The sequence below is a fragment of the Erpetoichthys calabaricus genome, chromosome 6 (assembly GCF_900747795.2).
Source record: "Erpetoichthys calabaricus chromosome 6, fErpCal1.3, whole genome shotgun sequence".
NCBI classification, from domain to species: Eukaryota; Metazoa; Chordata; class Cladistia; order Polypteriformes; family Polypteridae; genus Erpetoichthys; species Erpetoichthys calabaricus.
Genome location: NC_041399.2, coordinates 144,253,850 through 144,278,990, shown reverse-complemented (window position 1 = coordinate 144,278,990; position 25,141 = coordinate 144,253,850). Strand labels below are relative to the sequence as shown.

Below are 25,141 nucleotides of genomic sequence, written 5' to 3'. Positions count from 1 at the left end.
ACAAGATGTAAATAGGTTGTTATGCTTTGTCACACATTAACTAGAATTAGTTTTATTAAACTTAATATCTTTGCAAAGGTCACTTTTTCATATCTATTAAAATCCTTTTGTAAAAAAATTAGGTGCAGTTGTTTTTTGTTAATTATCGAGAAGCACAGCATTATGTAACTTACAATATTATTATAGTGTCATATATATTTGCATTTGCGTGAAATTGTGTTCCAAATTTAAGTGCGTTCTATAAATTTAACAAAACTCATGCCCAAACTAGTTCTTTAAATTGTAGTCTATTAGGCGAGGAGGAAAAATCCTTACCAAAAAATTCATTTTCTTTAAGCCAAGACAGTTGTGTATTAATCAGTGTCCAAGGGTTGGTTTCCTCTCAAATTAACAATTCACAGTAAATGTGCCACATGGTTGGCCTTGTTTTGGTTTACTTCTGTATTTATGTGAGAACTCACACAAGTAAATAGAAAATGTATCCTTCCCACAAGAAAAATAGTACCAGGAATATGTGATAAAATGATTATTACTAGATCTGTTTAGTTAGAAACAAGAAAGTAGAAGATAAGTACTCAACAACTGTTTTGGGTAGAAAAATTGATATATTTGGAAAGCTTTTCCACCATGCCTCATACCCTCATTGTAAAGCACTGGTGCGGGTAAGATATTTTTTTAATTTATAGAAAGTCCTTGACTTTTGCACACAGTTTCACATGGCAAGAAATAACTTTGACTTAAAAATTCCAAACTTTCCTTTAAGTACCTGTCTTACTAGTTATGTTTTGGAAATAGCTTTCAAATTATACAATATTGGGGGGAAAAAATTATTTGTCATGTACTTCTGGATTTATAATTAATGTGAATCTGTTGAAAGCATTATTCAGAGTAACATTAGATATGACCACATTCTGTCAAAAAAATGTTGTGGTATATTACACTACATTGCTCACTCATTGGAATAATCCTTTATCATCCTTCATAACTGAGTAAGAAAATTATTAATTTTTTAATCAAAAATAGAAGAGAATAGTTTTTTGTCTGTGAAGAATTACCAAAGCTTTGAATTGACAAGGATTCATTAATGTTATTTTAAAAAAACACAGGACAAGTCTCTGTTAAGCTTTTTGGTGTCTCAAGGGTGCTAGTACTAATTTGATTTGTTATGAAATGGAAGTAGCATTGATTGAATTCTTGTTTGTTCTGTATCTAATTCAGTGTAATGAGATTCATAAAATTAAGAAAACTTAAAAAATTAAACTGAAATAAAAGAAATACAATTAAATTGCTTTCTTGTCATATACAGCAATTTCTTAAATCTAAAGCTATACCTATGTTTAAGATAGTGAGATGGTTTTACATTTACAAGAGCTAAATTCTATATATATATATATATATATATATATATATATATATATATATATAAAATCCAAGACCTGTCTGTCTGTCTGTATGTCTGTCTGCTTTTCACAAGAGAACTAGTTAACGGATTTAGATCAGGTTTTTTTCTATAATTTGCTTGAACATTCTGGTTGATTTTGCAATGTCTCTCATCGCACTAAGTATTATAGTTAGCTTGCAGGAGAGATTTATTCGTGTGAATCCGAGACAGAGGCTGTGGCCCAAGGGTAGGAGGAAGCGTGACATCAGGAGTGGGGAGCTGGGCGGAGTCCTCCTCACTCACGTACCAGCCTCCATTCGAATCGCTCTATTTCTCACTACGTTTTGGAGCATGCCTTGTCTCTGCTTAGCTAGCGATACCTGTTTGTTTATTGATTTTTAATGTTTGTCCTGTTTCACTACTACTCGGGTGGAGACACAGGGGACAGCTAATATATAAATATATGTGTGTATATTCTGAGGTTTCTGAATTCTTTTGGGACCCCTGAAAGCCAAAGGGTGTCTGTGGAGGGCTGCTTACCTATTGCCGAGGCAACCACAGGTTTGCTGTGCAGCAGAAGAGCGCCACGGAAACAACTACAAACCGATTCGCGATGGCACTATACATGCCTGTCACCGATGGGTGATGCAAGGGACATTATAAATGCAGTGAACAGTATAACTTTGCCACTGACCTGGCCCCAACTATGCCCATTTGCTGTGTCTGTGTATAGGAGAGTGGTAGCTCCAGCTGCAATAAATGACCCTGCTGTTCCTGTTTCAAGTTGAATAGGGCTGGTTTTGCTAAAGTACTGAGACTCAGCCTCATGTTTTGGGGTGCAAGACAGTGCCTCATTCATCACATGGTACCAGAAGTGGGGTCTTGCACCAATGGTACTCCAAGAGGCATATGATATCCCGATACCAGTGGAGCAAAATGAGGCTCCTGCGGGTCCTCCGGTCTTTGCACTCCTCAGGGATGTACTGATGAAGATGGCTCCCTCGGACGACCTGGAGTGTTTTCTGTTTTGCTTTGAGCTCATGGCAACATTGATGTGCTGGGACAGGGGAACCTGGCTGGCTATCATGACCCCGTTTTTAACTGGGGAGGCCCTACAGGTCATGCTAAAGACTATGATTATGACTTCTTGAAGCAACAGATCCTCCTCTGCACGACTGTGAGCCCGGTGGTCAAGGGGCACCAGTTTTGTCTGTGGCATATTGATCCGGACTGCTCCATACGAGGGCAGATCCAGGGCTTAGTGGACCTGATTCAAAGTTGGATCCGTGGAGACATTTTCAAGGGCATTGTGGAGAAGCTTGTTATTGATGCAGTCCTGTCAGGGATAGATGAAGGCCTTTGTAATGAAATGCTACAGAACGACGTCCACTCGCTGCTGGATCTGTCCCACAGATTAGAGAGTTCACAAATCACCTGGAAACAATGGGGCTACCCAGGCTTGACCCCGATTTCGATCCAGCCAGCACGGACCACCAGCATCGTCAGCACCACGGGTGGAAGATGCCATAGTGGGAACACCATAATATAGACTGAAGGCAGCTGCTGTGCCACCTCCCACCTGCATGAACAATCGATCTGGCACAGGTATACGGATCAGAAGTTTTCCCCAAGATGTTTAAAGGAGGACAATTTTAAGGTCTCTATTATGTTGGCCGGATGGGAATTCTTTGCACTGTTGGACTGTGGTAGTGACTTCTGCATAGTCCACCGTGACTTGCTCCAACAGTACCATTACAAGACCACAGACACAGTAAACATCTGCTGCATCCATGGGGACATTAAAACATACAAGACTATATTACTCCATCTGAAATTTAAAGGGAAGAACTTTAAGGTTTGAACTTCCATATCAGACACCTCACCCTGGCCACTCCTAATGGGAAAAAGGAATATCCTCTTCCCAATTGTCTTGGCCATGTGCAGAGTGCCTTCCCACATAGTGGATAAAGAGGGGCTCGCTGCAGAAAATGTCAGTCAAGAAACTAGGTTTGAAACCAGAGTTGTCCAGTGAGATTGGGGACGAATCCTCAAGTGAAGACCCGGGACATCTGGCAGACTTTTCCACAGCCTCCCTAGACTGGACACCCAATACAGACCCAGATAAAACCGAACTAGCAGTGGGAGGTGAGTGCGATGCTGCATCGAACATCGAGGAAACAGAGACTGCCATACAGATGGAGCTTGCTTGCCTACATCAAGCTGATAGCAACTTGGATTTTGCATTTGGACAAACCCACGTCACAAATGACTTTTAATATCTGGAGGAAGAAGACCCAAATTTTAAAACACCACATTTTTTACTTATGAATGGTTTTCTGTATCGGGTGATTTCTGATTGCATGGGTGATGGGCATATCAAGCAATTGGTAGTACCAAATGAGCATAGGGAGAAGGTTTTAAAAATTGCTCACAGTCATGTTTTGGGGGGTCACCTCTCCACGAAAAACACAAGGAAACGCATTTCAAAATGCTTTTATTGAGTGAATATGGGCCGGGACACAGCTAAGGAGGGAAATGTGAGGTTTCTGAACCCTTTTAGGACCCTCCCCCCCCCCCCCCCACAATGGGACGGCATGCCGAAGAGCACCTGCCGCATCTGTGGGGACTGCAACCATAGGTTTGCAGCGCTGTGGAAACAACAACGAGCCAATCGAGATCGCACTATATGTGCCTGTCACCAATGGGTGATGCAAGGGACGTTATAAACGCAGGGGAAAGTATAACTTGGCCACTGACCTGGCCTCGACTATGCCTGTTTGCTGCGTCTGTGCATAGGAGAGTTGTAGCTCCCACTGTAATAAATAACACTGCTGTTCCTGTTTCAAGCTGAATAAATATGGTTTTGCTAAAATACTGAGACTCATGTTTTGGGGTGCAATTCATATATATATATATATATATATATATATATATATATATATATATATATATATATATATATATATATATATATACTGTATATATATATTTATATCTATATATGTGTGTGTGTGTATATATATAGGTATACAGTATATATATATATGTATATGTATATATGTATATATTGTAATAAGAACAACTCAGAGACATTGGGAAGGTTTGGGGCAGCCACCCATATAATATTTCCTGGTTGCAAAATTGATTAAAGAGAAAAAACATGTTCACATGACCGAGTCCAAAACAGAACTGATCATTGTCTTAGTATGGCGACTTTTAAATGCTTGCAGAGGATGTGATGTCATCAGGACCGGAACCGGAAGTGACATCGTTGGTTGCCCTGGAACCAGGCGGGACTTCACGAGAATAGTCTGCAAGGAATTCAGAGAGAATTAGTACCCTTCGCCACCCCCGGTCCGGTGTGGAATTACATTTATTCAGGCCCTTTAGTTGTCCCCTAAATACACGTGTGTGACAATATGTATATATGTATACATATATGTATGTGTCTATATATATATATATATATATATATATATATATATATATATATATATATATATATATATATATATATATATATATATATATATATATATGTATATAAGTTGTGGAATGAGCCCAGCACACAGTCAGGAGAACATGTTTCGAACACCACCACATGTTTATTTACAGTTTCTATTTATAATTAAAGTGCACACACAAACCCCCCAAACTCCCCCAAAGTCCAGGCCAACGCCACACTATGCCTCACTCTTCAGGCCGCCTCCTTCTCTTCCCTCCAGACCTCGTCTTTCTCCTCACCCGACTCCAGCCTTGAATGAAGGGAGGCAGCCCCTTTTATAAGCACCCGGATGTGCCACAGGTGTGCTCCGGCAATCTCCCACCGACATGCCCCAGTGTGGCGGAAGTGCCGGCTGCATCCCAGGAAGCACTCCGGATGTCCCTGCTCTTCTTCCCCCCAGCACTTCCTGGTGTGGCGGAAGTGCTGAGGTCTAGGGCTCTCCAGGCATTGGGGCGCCCCCTGGCGGAGACCACGGGCCCCTACAGGGTTGAGCCTCATAGCTCTGTACCCGTGGCCCCCAAAGGAACCAGGGCGGTCGCCCCCTTGTGGTCTGGAGGAGGCACAAGCCTTCCTCTGGTCTTCCTGGGTGTCCCGGCTGGGTACCACCCCCAGCAGCATGCCACAATGTATATATATATGTATATATTTATGTATGTATATATGTATATATATTGTAAAATAATCAGTCTCTACACACGAAAAAGGTTTGTGGCAGCCACCCATATATTGTCCCTGGCTATTGAATAAAACACTGAAGTGTACTAATTGAGTTCCAAAACTGAATTGACTTGATTGGTGAAAAGATGGCGGCTTTAAAAGCCAAAACCGGAAGTGATGTCAACTATCACCAGAACTGGAAGTAATGTGGTTCTAGGCACCGGAACCGGACGTGACATCAGTCTTTGCACTGGAGCTGGAAGTAATATCAACAGTGTTGAATCAGATATGTTTTCCCGTATTTGGCATGCAGAGACAACAGAAGTAGATTAAGCACACCCTGCCACCCCCTGGCCTGGTGGGTAATTACCTTCACTTGGTCCACTCAGCAAGGGCGGCACGGTGGAGCAGTGGGTAGCGCTGCTGCCTCGCAGTTGGGAGACCTGGGGACCCGGGTTCGCTTCCCGGGTCCTCCCTGCGTGGAGTTTGCATGTTCTCCCCGTGTCTGCGTGGGTTTCCTCCGGGCGCTCCGGTTTCCTCCCACAGTCCAAAGACATGCAGGTTAGGTGGATTGGCGATTCTAAATTGGCCCTAGTGTGTGCTTGGTGTGTGGGTGTGTTTGTGTGTGTCCTGCGGTGGGTTGGCACCCTGCCCTGGATTGTTTCCTGCCTTGTGCCCTGTGTTGGCTGGGATTGGCTCCAGCAGACCCCCGTGACCCTGTGTTCGGATTCAGCGGGTTGGAAAATGGATGGATGGATGGTCCACTCAGCTTCCTCCTAATCGCACATGTGTGACAATATATATATATATATATATATTTATATATGTGTGTATATGCATACCAAGTGAGAACAAAATGCAGCCTGTGTTTCATAGTTCTGGTCCAACTAGCAGCCACAGAAAGTCAGGTGAGTGGTGCTGACAGGTGGTAGCAAAGATAGGAGTGCAACAGGTAAGTGCAACATGGTGGTGCTCTGGTGTGATAACAGGATGTAGTTCTATGGGTATTTTTCAGTTTTACAGAAAATTATATGACCAGTGTGAAATATTATTTATATTGTAGGATATAAAGAAATTATTTATGGACGTATATGCAAAAATAAATTATACAGTAGCTATACTGGCATCATGTATTATGTATTGCAAAGTTAGTTAGTTAGACATGCAACATAGTAGTGTACCCTACATAGCAGTAGTCCTATTAATTACTATTTGTTACTAAAGATGAGGCTAGCTCTGTGGGAAGTGAGGAAGTTAGTTAATCTGCAGGATCCAAGCCAAGAGACAAGAGAGGATTTTACTAGTGTGAAGGACAGCCGGGTCCCATGCCCGGCAGGGACGCCCCTACTGCATCTGTTCCAGGGGAGCTACCATGGACAGCTCAATACCTCCCCCGGGATGCTTGGTGGCAGCCTCCCTGGCAGACGATGATTCCCCAACCGGGCGCATGGCTCCATGGGAGATGGAGTCCTCCACAGCCTGGTTGGGGGCTCGGATGGCCGCCAGGGGGAGCTGCATGGAGTCTGCAGCCCGGCTGGTCAAATCTTCAGCCCCACCCGGAAATGCAATTAGCGCCAGGTGATCAAGCACCTGGAATGCTTCCGGGTGGGGTATAAAAAAGGCCAGCCAACACCACTCGAGAGAGCCAGAGTCGGGAGGAGGAGGACTAAGCCTGAGGAGGAGTGGTGGTAAAGAAAGAAGAGAGAATTGTGTTGTGATATTTGGGAGTGTTTTGGGACTGTGTTGGGCCTGTGGGACACGGGGAAGGCGTGCCCCACGGCTGAAGAAAATAAAAAAGAATTCTATTTAAGTACGTGCCTCTGCGTCAGTCTGTGCCGGGTCAGACGCTATATAGCGTCTTTATTACACTAGGTACAAATAAAGAAATGATGATAAAGAAAGAGATACTCAGGATGATAAAAGCAATGTGGAGACTTTGCACGTCACCAGTCCAAAGACCTTGATCTGTTTTTCAGCTATCACCTCAACAATCCCCAAGACAGAATGTGTTGTTAATGTGGTAAAAGTGTGATTGGAAAGTGTGGCCTTAGCTATTGAGGGTAAAAGCTTAAGCCACCCATACTCTAGAAGACAATGTTCTTAAACATCAACTTGTTGCTCCTGCATCTACAGTATATAAGTGCATTGAAACAAACAATAGACACCTGATTTAGGAGAGGTATGACTATATTCTTTTGCTGGTTGTTCCATTGGCTGCTTAGTAACTATTCCTGCCGTAACCTGGAGTGGTGGTTGGTTGGTCTGTATCATGTCACTTCAGGGTCTGAAAACAGTCCCTATCAAACCTCAGATGTACAGTATCCTCAGATGTTGATAACGCTAACCCAGTTATTCCTGATACAATTCAATGGATGAGGTGATGCCCCTTCACCTTTAGTTGTTTACTCAAAATTGAACCTAATGGATCAAAGACATTGGCATCAGAGCCTAGTTTTGGTTAATAACTTCTGGACTAATTTTGTGAAATTTTATCTTCCACATCTTACCATTTTCTAAAAATCATGCAAAGATATTGAGAATTCAAGGGTTGGATAGGTTGTTATAATAGTTGATCCTCAGTTTCCAAAATCACAATGTAGGCAAGGTCTCTGAGTTATTTGAAGGAGGTGGTGGGTGAGTTTGTATGGTCTGTGTTGAGGTGAATGAGCATTACTGTACATGTCCCATGTCAAGATTGATATGGCTTACTGAAATGCAGGACTATACCAAAGACTGTAAAGCAGAATTTAAACTTTCTTCATGGTTTCAAATTTGTTATAAATATATGGGGGCACCTGTGTCACAAAGTTTAGTTAAAGTCACACAGTCCAGCAGAAGGGGTTTTGCCTATTCCCAAGACTTCTGTATTCAGCCATCTTGTTTTACCTTGTAGCATGTTAGTGGCTTACTTGTTTATTGTTGTAAAATGTTGTTTTTGTAAACTGATTTTTTAAAATAAATTTTAAGATACTGTACTCCTAAAATCTCTCTTCTCCTGTCATCTAGCAATGACTCCTGCTCTTGGATGTCTATTTGTAACACCATATGAATTAGAGCACTTTGCAGAGGTCCTTCAAAACTTATCTCTTACACTCACTGATTCTAAAAACAAACCATTTTTCCTTAGTCCAATTTTAAATTAAGTCAAAGTATTGTATGTGCAAAGCTTTGGTCATTTTTTTTCAATTTTTTTCTTTAGTTAGAGAAAGTATAATAATAGGATTATAAGGATGGAATAAAACATTTGGTGTGCATCATTTTAGCACAGTTGATAATGCATATTTTTGTTATTTTCCTTGGAAGATTAATGTTGTATAATCAAGTAAAGGACCTGTGGGAAACTATTACAGCTTGATTTAAGATCCTGACTTAAGTAAAACTATTACTTAGAAACAGTGGACATGAAGTATCATATTGCAGAAAATACAATTATTATAAATCATATGATACAAAAATTAGGTAAATGTGAAAACTAAGAATAAACCTGTAGATGTAAATATAAAAATATAGCAGTAAAGGAATCTTTCTTTTAAAAGCAATTATATTTGGTCTTTATGCAGGAAAATCACTGTCGCCGAATCAAGATCCTTGGGGATTGCTATTACTGTGTTTCAGGACTAACTCAGCCAAAAACAGACCATGCACACTGTTGTGTTGAAATGGGATTGGATATGATTGACACAATCACGTAAGTAAAATTTTTTAAAGCATGCTCAATGAAATAATGTGGTTTGTTCAGGAACAATAGTAGATATAAAAACACTATGGTTACTGATATACTGTACATTGATCATTTTTATCACAAAAAGAGTAAAACACTCATGTCTCAGAAATGTTTTCTTTGCTATTTGCTTCTTAAAACATGATGAAAGGGTTGTTAAACATTTTTGCAGATTTTTCATTAAAGCTAATGCATGCTTAAGCATCAAATAAGAATTATCAATTATCTCAAGCACACACAGACACCCAATTCAATTTGCCCACAGACACTGATTGTGATCTTCTTCTAATGTTGTGTGGCTTATTAAGGATAAACACACTGGACTTTGATAGGTGTAAATAATCTAGACGTGCTTATGAAGTTTCCAAGACCAACCAACAGCAAGATCACAGGCACTGAAAATATAACTATATAGAGGCAGGTAGAAGCTTTCTTGCATCTTAAAATGCTGGCTTTCTTTTTAGTTCTAGAAAATTGCTTTGCATTGCAACAATCATTTAATTTTCCAATCAATACAATCATTTTCTGTACAATCAAACAAATATATATAATACATGAAATAATTATCGTTATGTTAATACCTTTAAAAACTTATAAAAATAGATTTTGAATGTTATGGATAACAATGGCTAGCAGCACTACTAAAGAAAATATACTGTGGCTCTACTGCAGTATATGCACTTAACAGAAATATTATGTACAGTACCACTGGATTAAATAGCATGCCTTGCTCTGAATGTCTTAAAATCAGTCTCTTCTGGGTTTGCCAAAAATTACTTTCTGCAGACTTAAATGATATTTTTAAAGTGAATCCAGTAGATTCCTTCCAACTCAATATTCTAGAACATGAATGGAAACTAAGGCAAAGTGCATTTACACAGCTGACACTGTGGATCTGTAACAACTAATTCAGTCATGTGTTACTGATGTAGATACACAGTAGTATTTTATAAGATAACTGGATGAGATATTTGGCTTATTCAGTGACTGTTAAAAAAATCATTGAGCTATATCTGATCAGCCTGAATTGGGCACCCGCATTTACGTACTGTGTGCTTTTCAATAAACTATTTTTTGTTTTACTTTAATGTTTGGAGATGAAAGTGTAAATGAATATAGTGGTCATCTGCTTTAATGGTGCAGGACTTTATAATACATAGTATTTTGAGTTTAAGAAATGTTTTACTGGAAAATGAGTAATCTGTTGCACTCCCTGTAATCTGTAAATGATAATACAATCTAAAGAGATTCTGACCTTATATACCTGCATATAGGTGTATAGATATACCAGTATATACAGTGGATTCAGAAACTCTTCAGATTCCTCCACAAGAATTGCACACCTGAACTGGGGAAGGTTACCTATTCTTCCTGGCAGCTCCTCCCAAGCTCTATTATATTGAATGGAAAAAGTTTGAAAACTTCCATCTTCAAGTCTCTCAAATGTTCTATGAGTTTTAAGTCTGAGCTTTGGCTGGGTCCCTGATGGACAGTCAGAGACTTGTCCCAGAACTACTCCAATGTTGCCTTGGTTGTATGCTTCAGGTCATTGTTGTGCTGAAAGGTGAACTGTCACCCTGGTCTGAGATCGTGTGCACTATGGAACATATCTTCTTAATGGTTCTCTCTGTATTCAGTTGTGTTCATCCCTCCCTCAGTTCTGATCCCTGGCACTGAGCACTTCATAACATGATGCTGCCACCACAATGCCTCATCCTACGAATGGTATTAGGCAGGTGATGAGCAGTTCATGGTCTTCGCCAGACAGAGTGCTTAAAGTTCTGTCCATATACTGTAGTTCTACTTTTGTATCATCAGACAAGAGAATCTTTTTCTCAAATTCTCAAAGTATTTTTAACCATTATATGTTTTTTACTGAAGAGTGGCTTCTGTTTTGCCACTCTACAATAAACGTCTCCTGAGATGGTTGTCATTTCAACAGGTTCACTCATCTGAGCAGAGGAATTAAGAAACCCTTCTTGTCTGGTCAATGAATTTGACCAAATGGCCAATTCTAGGAAGAGTCCTGATGGTTCCAGACTTATTCTGTTTCACAATTATTAAGGACGCTGTACTCCTGGGAACACTCACAACTTTAGACGGTTTTATACCCTTGCCCTGATCCATGACTCACCACAATTTGATCACGGACGTCTTGAGAGAGGTCCTGGAACTTCATTGCCTGGTTTTTGTCCAGTCATGCAGTGTGAATTGTTGGACCTTTAATATACAGGTGTCTGTCTGTCTAAAATGTGCCCAATCATTTCAGTTTGCTACAGCTGGGTTCCAATCAAGTTGTAGACACATCTCACGGATAGTTAATGCAAACACAATGCATCTGACTACAGTCTGAAGTGCCACAGCAAAAAATCTAAATATTTATATGGATGAGAGATTTTAGTTTTTGATTTCTACTATATTATCAACCTTTCTGAAAACATGTTTCCACTTTGTCATTATGAACTATTGAGTTTAGATTAATGGGCAGAAATGGCGAATGTATCCATTTAAAAATAAGTGTACAACACAATAAAGTATTTAGAAAGTGAAGGGATCCGAATACTTTCTGAATCCCCTGTAGGAATACTTTGCTGAGAATGTGTGAATTTCCAATGAAAATGGAACAGACTTTGTAATGGACAATGAAAAGACATAGTACAATTAAACAGATATGAAGACCATCAGCAATTATTCCAAATGAAAATATTCAACTTTAAAATAAACAGCCTTCAGACTTGGTTTAAATGAGGAGATAAAAGGAGCTTGTTTATTATTCTCAAGGTGCAAGTACTATGGTTTGAGGTTTCCACTTCTAAATGACCTGTCTTGTATGTTAATTTAAAAGGATTTTAAGCAGTGACAGTAAATGTAATAAATAAAATATTAAATGCATAGAGAATAGAAATGCAATAAAACATATAGTAGTGTGAATATGGTCATATTAGTCAATCAGAGAGCCCCAGCTATGGACCACCTGAATAAGCATTGATGTTTGATGCTTATTGATGGCAGAAGTGAGGACACTTTTAACTTTCATGGCAGTAATTATTTATTACAGTACAGGCTGTAATTTTTTGTACAGAAGTAAAAATGAGGGTAAATCACATTTTTAGCTTTTTGTGCAGTTGTCACAACTCTCTGGGTGACCTTTATCTATATACTGTATATAAAATTCTTTTCATGTTTGAAACGGAAATTATGTATGACCACGCAATATGGAAATTACATATGAAACGGAAATTACGTATGACCACGCGATATGGAAATTACGGCGCTGAGCCGTCCGCTGCCAGGCGTGTTCTGACAGAGAAGTTTTATTTATTTGTCCACGTGACTGTCGCAGAAACTGACACATTGTAACTTTTTTTTAGTTGGCAGCGGTCGTGTAGTGCCTTTCACAAGGGATCTACTACCGAAAAATGATCCAAATACATTTTAGCAGTTGTTAGTACTTGTCATATAGCAGGTCCACAGCTCTCAGCAAAGGCCAGTTTTTAGATGAATAAATAATTGCACTCGCGGCTTAGCAAGGGGACGTGGTAGTTGTGGCTGAAGTGGGTCTCAGGGCGATCTGCGGTGTGGGTGTTTCTCACCTAAGTGCACAAGTGAGAGACTGCCAACATCTGTGATTGTTCCTGGGGCTGCTAATTTGTCACAGCTGCTATGCCCTCTTGACATATATAGAAGTGCGAGTCGGCTAGAAGGGGAGAAAAAAAATGAAAAAAGAGAAGAACAAGAAAGGAAAGAGATGGAGGTTGCTGGAGAGCATGGAGCAGGAGAGAGAGAGAGAGAGAGAGAGTGAGAGAGAGCCGGTGTGGGTGAGCGAGCGAGTGAATGCTCGCAGGCAGCTGTACAGAAGCCTGGGTGTTAGGCCGACACCCAGGAGTTGTAGTAGTGGTCGCTCCTGCTGAGTGATTGAGTAGCGGGAGTGACCAGTGAAGGACGACTGGCCACGTAAGGCCGGGAAGGCAGCGAGAGTCAGGAGGCTTGGTGTGAAGTCCAGAGCCTCGAGTCTGGGATGAGTGTGCGACCGAAGCCAGGATCTGGAGGCCTCCAGACTGGTTTGAAAAGAAGTGAAAGACAGCTGCAGAGAGAGCGTCTCGCCTGCTGCGGGGCCCAGACGGTTGAAGCAGGAGAGACGCTAGGGTAAAGAAGCACCGGGCTCTTAATTGTATTTTAAAGGACTGCTTCCAGCGTTGTTTTAACCTCTGCTTTTAAAGGATTTTTTTTTTCTATAGATTTTTAAACCTCCACGTTTCTTTTATGGATTAATTATTTAATGAAGACTTTTGGGGAAGCACTGCACTTATTTATTTATGGACACTTTGTTTTTGTTTTGATTGTTTGTAAATAAAAGCACTTTGCACTTTTTCATTATCCCTTGCTGTGTTGTTGCCTCACTGTCTAGCTCATCGGTAACATTACCGATGGTGATGGGTTCAAGGACTCCCGAATAGTAGATGGCAGCATGGAGCCGAACCTGCATCGTCACAGTACTACTTACCTGTTGTGTTATAGCGCCTTTAAAATGTAGTTTACCTGAAACCACTCCAGTACTGCTCAATGTATCTTTACTTCTTAAATGTTAATGGTTTACTGTTTAATAACTTACAGACTATGTTTTATTTTTTTTCCCTTGCACTCAGTAAGCGAAGCCATTGGGTAATCAGCTAGTATCTTATATAATTGTGTTACAGTACCAGATGGTGATGTCACAAGAAAACAACACTTAGCATGATGAAATGAAACACGTTTAACCGTATTTTACAATACACTTATACTTGATCACTGGCGAGTAAAAATGTAATTGGTAATGTGAATTGTGACTGTGATGACAGAATGATGATTTTTTCCTTCATTGAAAGCTTTGCCTATTGTAGGAAAGACAAAATAAGTCATATAAGGTAACAGAAATTTACTGAGTGCTTTTCACAGAGAGATTTTCAAATAGATATGTTTGAAAAACAAAACGTTCTAAAAGCTGTATAACTTAACTTTGAAATCAAAAGTGTTGACTGTTGGGGCAATTTTTTACAGTCCTTGCAATTTCACAACAAAATACCTTTTTGACTACTGAATAGAATAAGTAAACAAGAGCAGTGAAACAATAAACAAGTATGATGAGAAGAAAAAATATTTGTTTATATTTATATGTACAATGTTCAAATTATATCTGGGTTCTATTATTGGCTAACGAGAAACTCTGCACATAAACATCAGTACATCATAGAGCTGTGCTCTTAGAGAGTCACACCCACGCAATATGGTGCAGTTTACTGTTGCTTATTAACCTAACAGGAACAACATTACAGGAATTTATTAATTGACAGAGAAATGCTTTCTTTCAAAGTGTCTACAGTTAGAGCTCTAATTAATGAAGCATGTAGAGCCATCATAAAAAAAGTTTGGAAACACCCACAAAAATCTGCCAATTGCTACTATTTATAGATGAAAACAGAATCAGAGATAGATTTGCTAATAAACTGAGAATTTTTGGCTCCACTTATGGATTGGGTGTGGTCCTCAATGCAACTATATCCAGTATGAAATAGGTCAGTTTTTCAGTCAGAATTTTGAAGTCCGCCATTACCTACTGTTTTGTCTTGGTAGAGTGATATATTACTCTACTTTCCCCTTTTGTATTATTAATATGTAGCCTTTGCCTCATATCTCACAGACTTACCACTATTTATAAGGTATTGTACCATATAACTTCTCCCCACCTTCCTTTCTACATCTATAACCTCAGGCAATTAGGTGTAGTAAAAGACAAGCAGGAGTTAAGTTACACTTTAAATAATGTATTATGGATAATATTCATGAATAATAACACTATGCAAAGTACATTTGAATATTGGAAACCATACAACCTGATAAATGTTGATGAGTAGTTTCAGGTCGCACACAGACTTATTAGTTACTTAAAATGTCTCTAGTTAAGGCATCATTCGTGGTCAGCTTTCTTCAGAACAGGCCGCATGCCTGTCTCAATATGGCTGCCAAGCCGTGCTCTTCATTGTGTTGTCCTTTTCGGTTCATTGTGTGTGATATGGTCTTTCATCAGTTTGGTAAGAGAGGGGGATAGCAAGCAAATTTATAGATTTTCCGTCCAACCACTAGAGCCAATAGGGTCATGGTACTTAAAGGCTTTTGATACAAGCCAATTCCAAACAGCCATACTTCAGACCAATGGAGCAGAGAACACCTTTACACCTGCCCCCAAATCCATTTGTTGAGCTGAAGTTTGCCAGCTAGGCAGTCTGGCATTCCTGTGGGGGTTGACTGAGAGAGCTCAGCAGAGAATCACTTGCCAAACTTGTTTGAGGCACTTCTCCCAACCCTGTCGTAAAATTCACTATCTTGACTTAGTCTAGAGGGGTGGGGGGAGTAAACATGAATGCTTCTCACTAATGTAACACTAACAGTGCATTGCTTTGCCTACGTTACAAATAAAGACATACAAAATATTTATCAAGTTGTATGGAAAATTTCACACAACAACACATACAATCCCACATTTGGTAAGAGGCTTGTTGTGGCCTGACCCTCCCTGGCTTCCCCAAACTTCAGATGACTCTTCTATACATACTGCAGTTTCTGGATTCAGTCCTTTGTACTTCTTCTCACCTTTTCAGATGCTGTTTAATTAACTTTGATTTTACTCTAACCTGCTCTTCTGATAATTTGAGAATTCCAGCTGTAAATCATTTGTCTATACCTCTGCCTTTCTTCAGGACCAGGAACCTTGATTTTTCAGGTTTGAATGTCATCCTGGCTCATCTAATCAGTTTTTCAACCCCTTCCGGATCCACCTGGCTTCAGATGGGTAATTGGCAGATCTCAGATTTGGTCTTAAAGCCTCTGAACTCTGATTCAGCTGATTTCCCTAACTTATTCATCGCCAGCCCAAACAATATCACTGAATTGGCGCAGCCCATGATGATTCCCACCTCCATTCTGTGCTACTCTAATGTTATTGGCCATGCTGAAACTTTGAATCTGAAATCACAGTAATTCTCCTAATTTTTCATCTATGGTGGGGTTACTAAAGGTTTCTAAGAGTGTTTTCCAACCGTTGGCCCACGGACCTCAGAATATTTTTGCTGCTCTGTGAAAATCAATGAATTCCCTGGTCATGTTTTTAGCCATGTAACATTTTGAATGAAAAATGCCATCATATTCTGTCATATGTATTATGTTTACACATAACTTAACAATTAAACTTATTACACACTAGCCCCCGCAGCTCTGAGATTCTCCAATCTAATGTAAGTAAATATAGATGCTAAAAACTCCAAGGGAATCAACACTCTCCAATCTAATGTTAGTAAATTATGGACAATGGAAACTTGACGGGGGACAATACTTGACTTCCTGCTCTCCAATTTTCTGATCTCATGTAAAACAGGATGCTCCCTCCAAAGCTTTCATATCTAATGTTAGTAAATTTTGGACACTGGAAATTCTCAGAGGGACCCTAGGCTATGATCTAATGTTGCCAAATCTGGATGCTCAAACCTCTGCTCTATTAAGAAAGTACCAGCACTTGTGTTTCCATTTCAGGCACTGGTTGAACAAATTATGATACAGAGTAAATAAGGTCATTATATTTTCCACCTCGCCAGTCAGTGAAGATTTTCATGGTCAAAAGGGATGAAAACCACTGGCCTAGGAGGGGATTCTGGACCACTTCTTAAATACGGGCTATGCATCCACTGCATATTTGCCTGATGAGTTGCCTTGTCAAACAATCTGCTTGCTGCCGTCTCCCTCCTCCTCATCCTCCTTTAGTGGTGTTCAGCACTGTGCAGGGTTAGGAACATCTTCCTGAGCATGAGATAGAGCTCTTCTGGTGGTGCCTGATATTTTTCCCTTGCTTCATTACACTGTTTTTCAGATTTATAAGTTCTTTTTATTGTCCTCTGGTCTCTGGTGTATGGCTGCTTGATTCTCCTTTTATCCTTGATGCCAAATCTCTTCGCAGCCATTCTTCACTATGATAATCCTTATAGTTTGCAGCCTACTATCCCCATCCCATTTGGCTGTTACTTTTAGCACCATGTCTAGATCCTCATCAGACTCCTGTCATTCAGCTGTTTTGCAGGCTTGAGGCCACCTGATTCTCATCTTCTCAGATTTTCTGTCTGTAGTCAATGCTTGCACCCCATAGAAGCTATAGGCTGTGTGTGGTGCTTTCTGGCCTGTCTCCTCTTCTGTTTCACCATGTATTAAACCTATGCATTGTGGTGCTTGCTTCTTATATTTTATCCATGACTAATGGATTTTTAGGCTTCTTTCCTCCTTATAAATCTTCCCACATTTTTTTTAAAAAGTTAAAATGTAGTGAACAGAGCGATTATTCACTGACAAAGCAAATAATGTACCAAGCGATGTTGGGTCACTAAATACTAATGAGGCGCAGCCCCAGTTGCCTTCAAAGATGGAAGTATTTGCAAGAATACAAATTATCTTTTCACAGCAAATAATAAGGGTCCATTTACCATTCATGGTAGTTAAAAAATTTACAAGAGGCAAGCAAGGTGGCTCAAAATGAGTCTCATAAGCAGGCTTTACATGAATACAATCAAGAAAGGACTTGCCAGGCAAGAGAAGCTGAGACACATGAGGATACTGAGTAAAGGTGTGGGAAGAATGCTGAGAGTCGCTTTCAGAGATAGAAAGTATTGACAAGGATATGAATAACGTTTTCAAAGTGGGTAATGTGGGCCCGTCTACCTTTGGTCATAGTCAAAAAACGGACTAGAGGTGAGCAAGGTGCCTTGAAATGAAAGGTCTGAAAAGTAGGCTTTACATGAACATGATCGAGAGAGACAAACAAGGATACCTAGGAAAGGTGTAGAAGGTACAAATAGGAAGAGCCAAATATCAAATATTTTTAATTTATTATATTATCTGTCTTCGACAGGTAACATAGTTAGTATTAAACATTACATAAACACAACAGAAATAAAATAAAAACATGAAAAATAATAAAAAATTAACAAAAACAACCATACATCAGAAAATAAATATAACCTAGAGTAAAGATAAAATAGAGCCCAATAAACTTCAGCTTGCTAAAAGAAACCTTCAAATTAAAATATTTGCATTAAATTCAAACAGTTTATGGCTTATTTTGCTGATGTCATTTCTCAGACTTCAGCTGATCAGCAGTGTTAACTATAGGCTGATTACCCAGCATGATGCTCTAGAGCTGCTGTCTGCTGTGCAAAAAGCAGGCTTTATTATTGTTAAGAACATGAACAAGTAATTTCCCCTATACTGTACTGCTTATATAGCTTATTTATCCCCTTTATAGCCACACTCTCTTTATTACCCAATATGTATTCTCCTCATGAAATTTCCATATCTGTCAACAATTAAAAAAGTGTACTAGCTTTTAAAGTGGAAAATTCTCTGTGATGTTTGTATATGTAATTAAATTTAAGCACATATTAATAATATAGAAAAATGTGATACAGTATATGGAAATAAATATCTTGGGTGAATATTTAAACAACTTGTTTAAATTTAAATCATATCAATTTATTCTTATTAGTATTTATTGCTAATATAAAACAAATGTCCTGGTTAAATTAATTAAAATTTGTTAACATAACATCAGAGCCAGAATGTGTAATAGTTTTATCCTGTATTATAGCTTACAAGAAAGATATGATACTAGTTTATGTCTTCCAAAAATGTAAATTATTGTATATTTCTTTTTTTTTTTTTTGCCTTCTTTAAAGACACAAGTAAATTTATATTTTTATTTGAAAAAAGAGAAGTTAAGTGCAACAGACTGAACTCCCATCCTGTTTCATTCTTACTTGGTGTTCAAAACTGCTAGGATGTGTTCTGGCTCACCTCATCCTTGTAATGTAATAGTATGAAAAAATTAAAACAATTAGCGAAATTACAAAAACAAATCAGGGGAGACTTGATAACAGTATTTAACACTGCTGCTGCCACAGTAATTCAGTGTTCTGAGTTAAAATTATGTTTTTCAGTCATTTAGTGATGTGTACAAGTTCCTCTTGTGTCCACATAGACTTTCCTTTCATTGTCTTTGGATTTTTCTCACCAAGAGTAAGACTACTTGACTCAGAATGATTTTGAGCTTTTTGGAAAGCTGTTTTTATATGTCCAGTAGTCAGTGACAATTACATTTTAAAAATCTGGGTGTATGAAAGAATTGCTGGAGATTCTCAAATGCAGGAATTTCTGTTTTGAATTCTAGTCAGCATATGAACAGAATGAATAGATGCTGTGTAAATCTTTTCAGTATGTACATGATGGGACTCTGTCATAAGATTTTTTCCCTCTTATTTATGACAGTTTTATTGTGTTAAATATTTAACACACTTAAGAAGTGACATGTGCATTTTAAAGATGACAGATTTGCTATGCAAGTGATTCACACTACTAAGAAACTACTTTTAGGGAAATTAGTCATGACTTAAACAAATATGACAAAATCTTTAAGCAAAAAATGAAACAATTGACTTGCTCTTTATTTGCCAGAGAGAATGAAAGCAATCTTTCAACATCATAAAAAGCTTATGAATAACAGCTCTTTATGAAAATAAATATGTCATTCAATCAGATCATCACTTTATAGGATGCTTGCATGGTGAAGGAATGTCACAAAGCACCTTATAATAATATCGCACAGTAAATTGAATAACATAAGGAGATGAAAATAAAAAAAAAAAAATTACACAAAAACCATTTACTTTAATTGTGTGACTATTGAATTCCAAATGGAATTGTGAATATTAACCTAAATCTGACAATGTGAATAATTGAAAAAATATATTTGCAACAAAGAAAAAGTTTCTCGGGCAGGACAGAGCTAGCATTTACAGCCATATTAAGGGTAAGAGTTTGAGAGATGCAAAATAATCTACCAGAGTTGTGCTGCTTTCTGTTATTATGGAAAATGAACCTTTGTGACAGATTTTGTGTACTGAAAAGTCTTTATTATCAGCAGAGCATAACCTAGAGTGCTATATTGTCTATAAAAAGCCAAAGGGGTATACATTCTTGAGCAATACTGAGTTGCTGGTGAAAAGGAAACAAGAATCCTGTTAAATGACAGGCCTGGATATGTCAAATGAAATGTTAATCAAGACATAAAAGTGACTGTCATATGTTGGCAGTGTCAGTTTACTGTGAACTTTACATATGCTGGCCTTTACATGTCTGCGGTGGGTTGGCACCCTGCTCAGGATTGTTTCCTGCCTTGTGCCCTGTGTTGGCTGGGATTGGCTCCAGCAGACCCCCGTGATCCTGTGTTCGGATTCAGCGGTTGGAAAATGGATGGATGGATGGATGGATGGCTTTTACATGTACTGTGAAATAAGCGTCAACCCTGTACTTTTCATAAGATTTAAGGTCATAGCTTTTAAATTGCACCTGCATTAATGTCATTAACTGATGTAAAACATTGAAATATCAATTTTCCTTAAAACCAAATGCATTTTTAAATATTGTTTACTCAAAAAAATCTGGGCTGAACACTATTCACTGTTTTCAAATACAATAGGCCAATTTAGATTTATCAATTCACTTTACTTAACGATTCTTTTGCTAGGTGAGAGAAAAACTCAGAGAGAACTCTTGAGATGCAAGGCAGCAGCAGTAACCACTGCACCTCTTTTGTCTCCTTGTTTTCATTTTCAAACTACAGAACTGTATGTGTCATATTACAGTAGTCATCAAAGATACAGTTCTTTTTGCTAAAATAAATCTTAGTCATAAGGTCTTTCGAATATGGGAATGCAATTAAAATGAATATTGATCAATTCAATTTCTCATATGAATGAACAAAACAGGGCGCACGGTGGCGCAGTGGTAGCACTGCTGCCTCGCAATTAGGAGATCCGGGTTCGTGACCACATGGTAATACCTGAACTATTCCGAAGCGACTTTGCACTATTTTGTGTTTTTTGTATCTCACACCCTCATACACCTTTATTGTAACAGCATCCCATATCTACAATGGAGTGTTCAAGCAGAAGAAAATATGAAGCTGGTTTTAAATTAAAAGTCATTGGCAAAGGGCGGGTTGGTGGCGCAGTGGGTAGCGCTGCTGTCTTGCAGTTAGGAGACCCGGGTTCGCTTCCCTGGTCCACCCTATGTGGAGTTTGCATGTTCTCCCCATGTCTGCGTGGGTTTCCTCTGGGTGCTCCAGTTTCCTCCTACAGTCCAAAGACATGCAGGTTAGGTGGATTGGCGATCCTAAATTGTGCTTGGTGTGTGTGTGTGTGTGTGCCCTGCGGTGGGCTGATGCCCTGCCCGGGGTTTGTTTCCTGCCTTGTACCCTGTGTTGGCTAGGATTGGCTCTAGCAGACCCCCGTGACCCTGTAGTTAGGATATAGCGGGTTGGATAATGGATGGATGGATGAACAAAACACCATGTGAGAAGTTTGTGTAAAAAGTATTTGAGACAAATCAAGACAAATGACAAGCATATTTTTAAAAACTCTATTACAGTATACATTATTTTACTGTGTGCTAGTTCTGTATTTATTGTAAAAAAACTGACAGTTTAGGTATGAAGTCATAAACTGTTAAACCATCTGAAGTAGGTTCATTATGAAGGATTATTTATGACAAATTTAAAAATTTATCAATAAAAAAAACAAAAATAAGCAATAAAATATGATATAGGATTGGTTTTGGTTCTTCATTCGTTTGTATTCAAACCAGTTTTTAGTGCGTTTTATGAATACAGGGAAGTAGTGTGACAGAGTGTTTAGTGCTACTGTTTCAGTACTCCTGGCCTCAATATCCTCTATGAAGATGTAGATTTTCTACACATGAAAGTTTTTTTTCTTGGGTAGGGTGCAGAACCTCCTAGAATCAACCATTCCCCAAATGCAGCCTTTTCAAGAAAGAAACATAACTATTCACTAATTTTGTTGTTCATTTGTATACAAGCAGTATATAAAAAATGAATATATAGTGTTTGGTAACTAAAATGTAAATAAATTGACATTAAAATATTAAATGTTTACAATTGAAAAGAAATTGCAAACAAAGCTGGAATGCTTAGCACCAATTTAGTGATTAGTGAAAAATAGTGATGAGCGAATGCCACAGAATTTGATTTGCTGAGAGTTTGGCATAATCCCAGAAATGTTTGGGAATTTTGCCAGACTCCACGAAATTCATTGAAGTCAACGGAGAAAGAGGAACTTAACTAGTTTTCAGTGGATTATGACAATGCAACAGTCTTTAACATTAGAATCCCTGAAGCCTATGAAAAAACTTGGAATTCTTTTGCACCTCGTCATCAGCTCCTTTGTTTTCCAAATGTATCAAGCAGCACAAGCAGCAAGCAGCCTGCTATCCCATCACCCCACCAACGCAGCTAAAGTCACACAGAACATTCTCAGAGCTCAAGTCTGTTTATCTGGGTGTGAGGTGCATTGGAGTTGTATAGGGTAAATAATATATCATCATTTGGAATACATACATTTCATGTATTACCAAAGCCTAGGAAAAAACTTGTAAACCCGGACCACCTTAAATCCCTTCGCACCTCTCCGTCAGCATCTTTTGTCTTGTAAATGTGCCGATCAAGACAAGCAGCAAGCTGCCTACTATTCCATCCCCCCACCGCCGCAGAACGGGCACAAAGTTCTCTCAGCTCAAGCCTTGATTATCTGGGAGTCAGGTACCTAAAGTTGTATAGGGAAATAATAGATCATTATTTGGAACACATACATTTCATGTGTGTTCCTTTTCTACAACAATCTATGTAAACACATCGTTAAAACAGAAATGTTGTTCATATTTTAGTAATAAATGACAAAATGTAGACATAAACTGTATAATGTGTGAAGCCTGAAGTCCAAAGATCAAGTAAACACTTTCACAAAAGGTACAAGGATGGTACAACAGCTTTCATGGCGCAGCTGTAAGAATTGCTGATTTGTAATGAAGAGTCCCCCTGTTCGATCCTGACTGTCTCACACATTTACCATTTTGAGTAGTAAGCTGCTCTTATTGTTAATGTTATACAATAATAACATACATTAGATTTGTGTCTGTAACAGCAGGTGTAACTTTGTAGTACTTGTAAAAGTTAGCATTTTTTTCACTTTTATTTGCTCAGTCACAATCGCGATACACCCCCACACCAGATCTGACGCTGTTAGTTTTTATTTGAAACTGGGAATAACAATAGATATGAGTGGTGTTTTCAGACAATAGAATTGGAAATTCTCTGATATGGAGGGATAAAAGCTGTCACACAAATGCTGGTGTATTATGCCTTATTGGTATCTCATTGTCACTTGATTTTTTTCTATTCAGTTTTATTGAGTGTTCCTGCTCACACTGAATTAGTATGCACCTTATGGTCCATGATGTCAAAGCCGCACTGACAAAAAAACAAAGACATAGGGATATATGATATTTGGAATAATTCATTTTATCACCTGTATAGTACATTTCAGAAAAAATTGTGGCATGGATGCAACATTATTCATATTATTCATATTCATTTGCATACCATCTTGCGGTTGTAATCAGTGACCGCATGTTTTTTTTTTCCCTGATCTTGCCCAGTCTCCACATTTTGGTGCATGGTGGTGTTTCTTTTGTACTCCAGGACATGCAGAGGAAAGAATAGTACAGAGAGGTCAGTTCCACGCTATATGCAATCATCAAATTCAAATGTTAACAGTTCCCATATTCCCAAGGGCCGTCCTTCCTAAATTTACGACATGTGTACCTGTTGCAGTGTACACACTTCTCTCTGTGCTGTGGTTCCTATTACACTGAAGAGGCACCTGACATTGACTGAGTTTGCTTTCCTGGGGGAAGCGGCTGTCTTGGAACAGAAGCTTGTCAATGTTGCATCTTCTTTTTCTTTTTCCATTGCCTTTTCTTGTAAGAAGTGATGACGAAGTTCCTCTACAAGGTGAGCAAAGAACACTCTTCTTTTCTCAGTGAACCCTTGCATGCCTTGTACAGTACATGTATGTTGATCGCCACCAGACTAAGCATGTTGTAGCACACAACAAATGGCCACCTGCGTGTTCCTGCTCGCATTGAATAAACTCACGCCTTCTGGGGCATGTCAATGTAGCACCAGAGAAAAAAAGAAAGAGACAAATATATGGGACAATTTGAAGAAATCATTTTATGACCTGAATAACAGCAATCAGAAAATATTTGAAAACGAACAGTATATATATATATCATTGCGATCACTGAGTTCCAGTCGTGGAATACACATTTAACATGCTTTGAAACAGTGACATGTTTGTTTGATTGTTTGAAATCGTGGCTCTGGTTGCATCTGGAATGTCTTTTTTTGTTTCAGATCTATCTGTGCAGATGCTTCACACTTTTTTCTTCCATCAAGAAGATAGAAACACCTTGCAAATATTAATAAATCATTATTATTATCATTATTATTTCACAGGGTTTTCTGTACTTTCTAACTTGGAGAGGGCTCCTTTAAGTCTTGCTATAAGTTGTAGTTGTGGTGTGTGAGGCTGATCCTCCAATTAGCTGTGAACCACCCAATCTCACTGAGATTGCACAGGTGATGAACCAGCTGAGGGGAGGAAAGGCTGCAGAGATCTGTGGTATCCGGGGTGAACTTCTCCAGGCTGGTGGTAAGGCTATCCTCCTAGCATTGCAAGCAATATTTGCTTCCATTTGGGAGACTGGCATCATCCCAACTGACTGGAAAACAGGACTTGTCATCCCTATCTGGAAAGGGAAGGGTGATCACCTGGATTGTGGCAACTAAAGGAGGATAACACTGCTCTCTGTGCCAGGTAAGGTCCTTGCTAGGGTCGTCCTCAATAGGATCCTGATCACTTGCTCACCTACCAGTGACTGGAACAGTCTG

General features: G+C 39.0%; 1 protein-coding gene across 1 annotated transcript in view; it reads left to right on the top strand.

Annotated features, from left to right (window-relative positions):
* adcy1a (adenylate cyclase 1a) overlaps positions 1–25,141 on the top strand; it is a 554,748-nt gene that overhangs the window by 300,615 nt on the left and 228,992 nt on the right. The window contains exon 5 of the mRNA XM_028803971.2: positions 9,104–9,231. Within this exon, the coding sequence (XP_028659804.1) occupies positions 9,104–9,231 (128 nt within the window). The remainder of the gene's footprint in view (positions 1–9,103; positions 9,232–25,141) is intronic.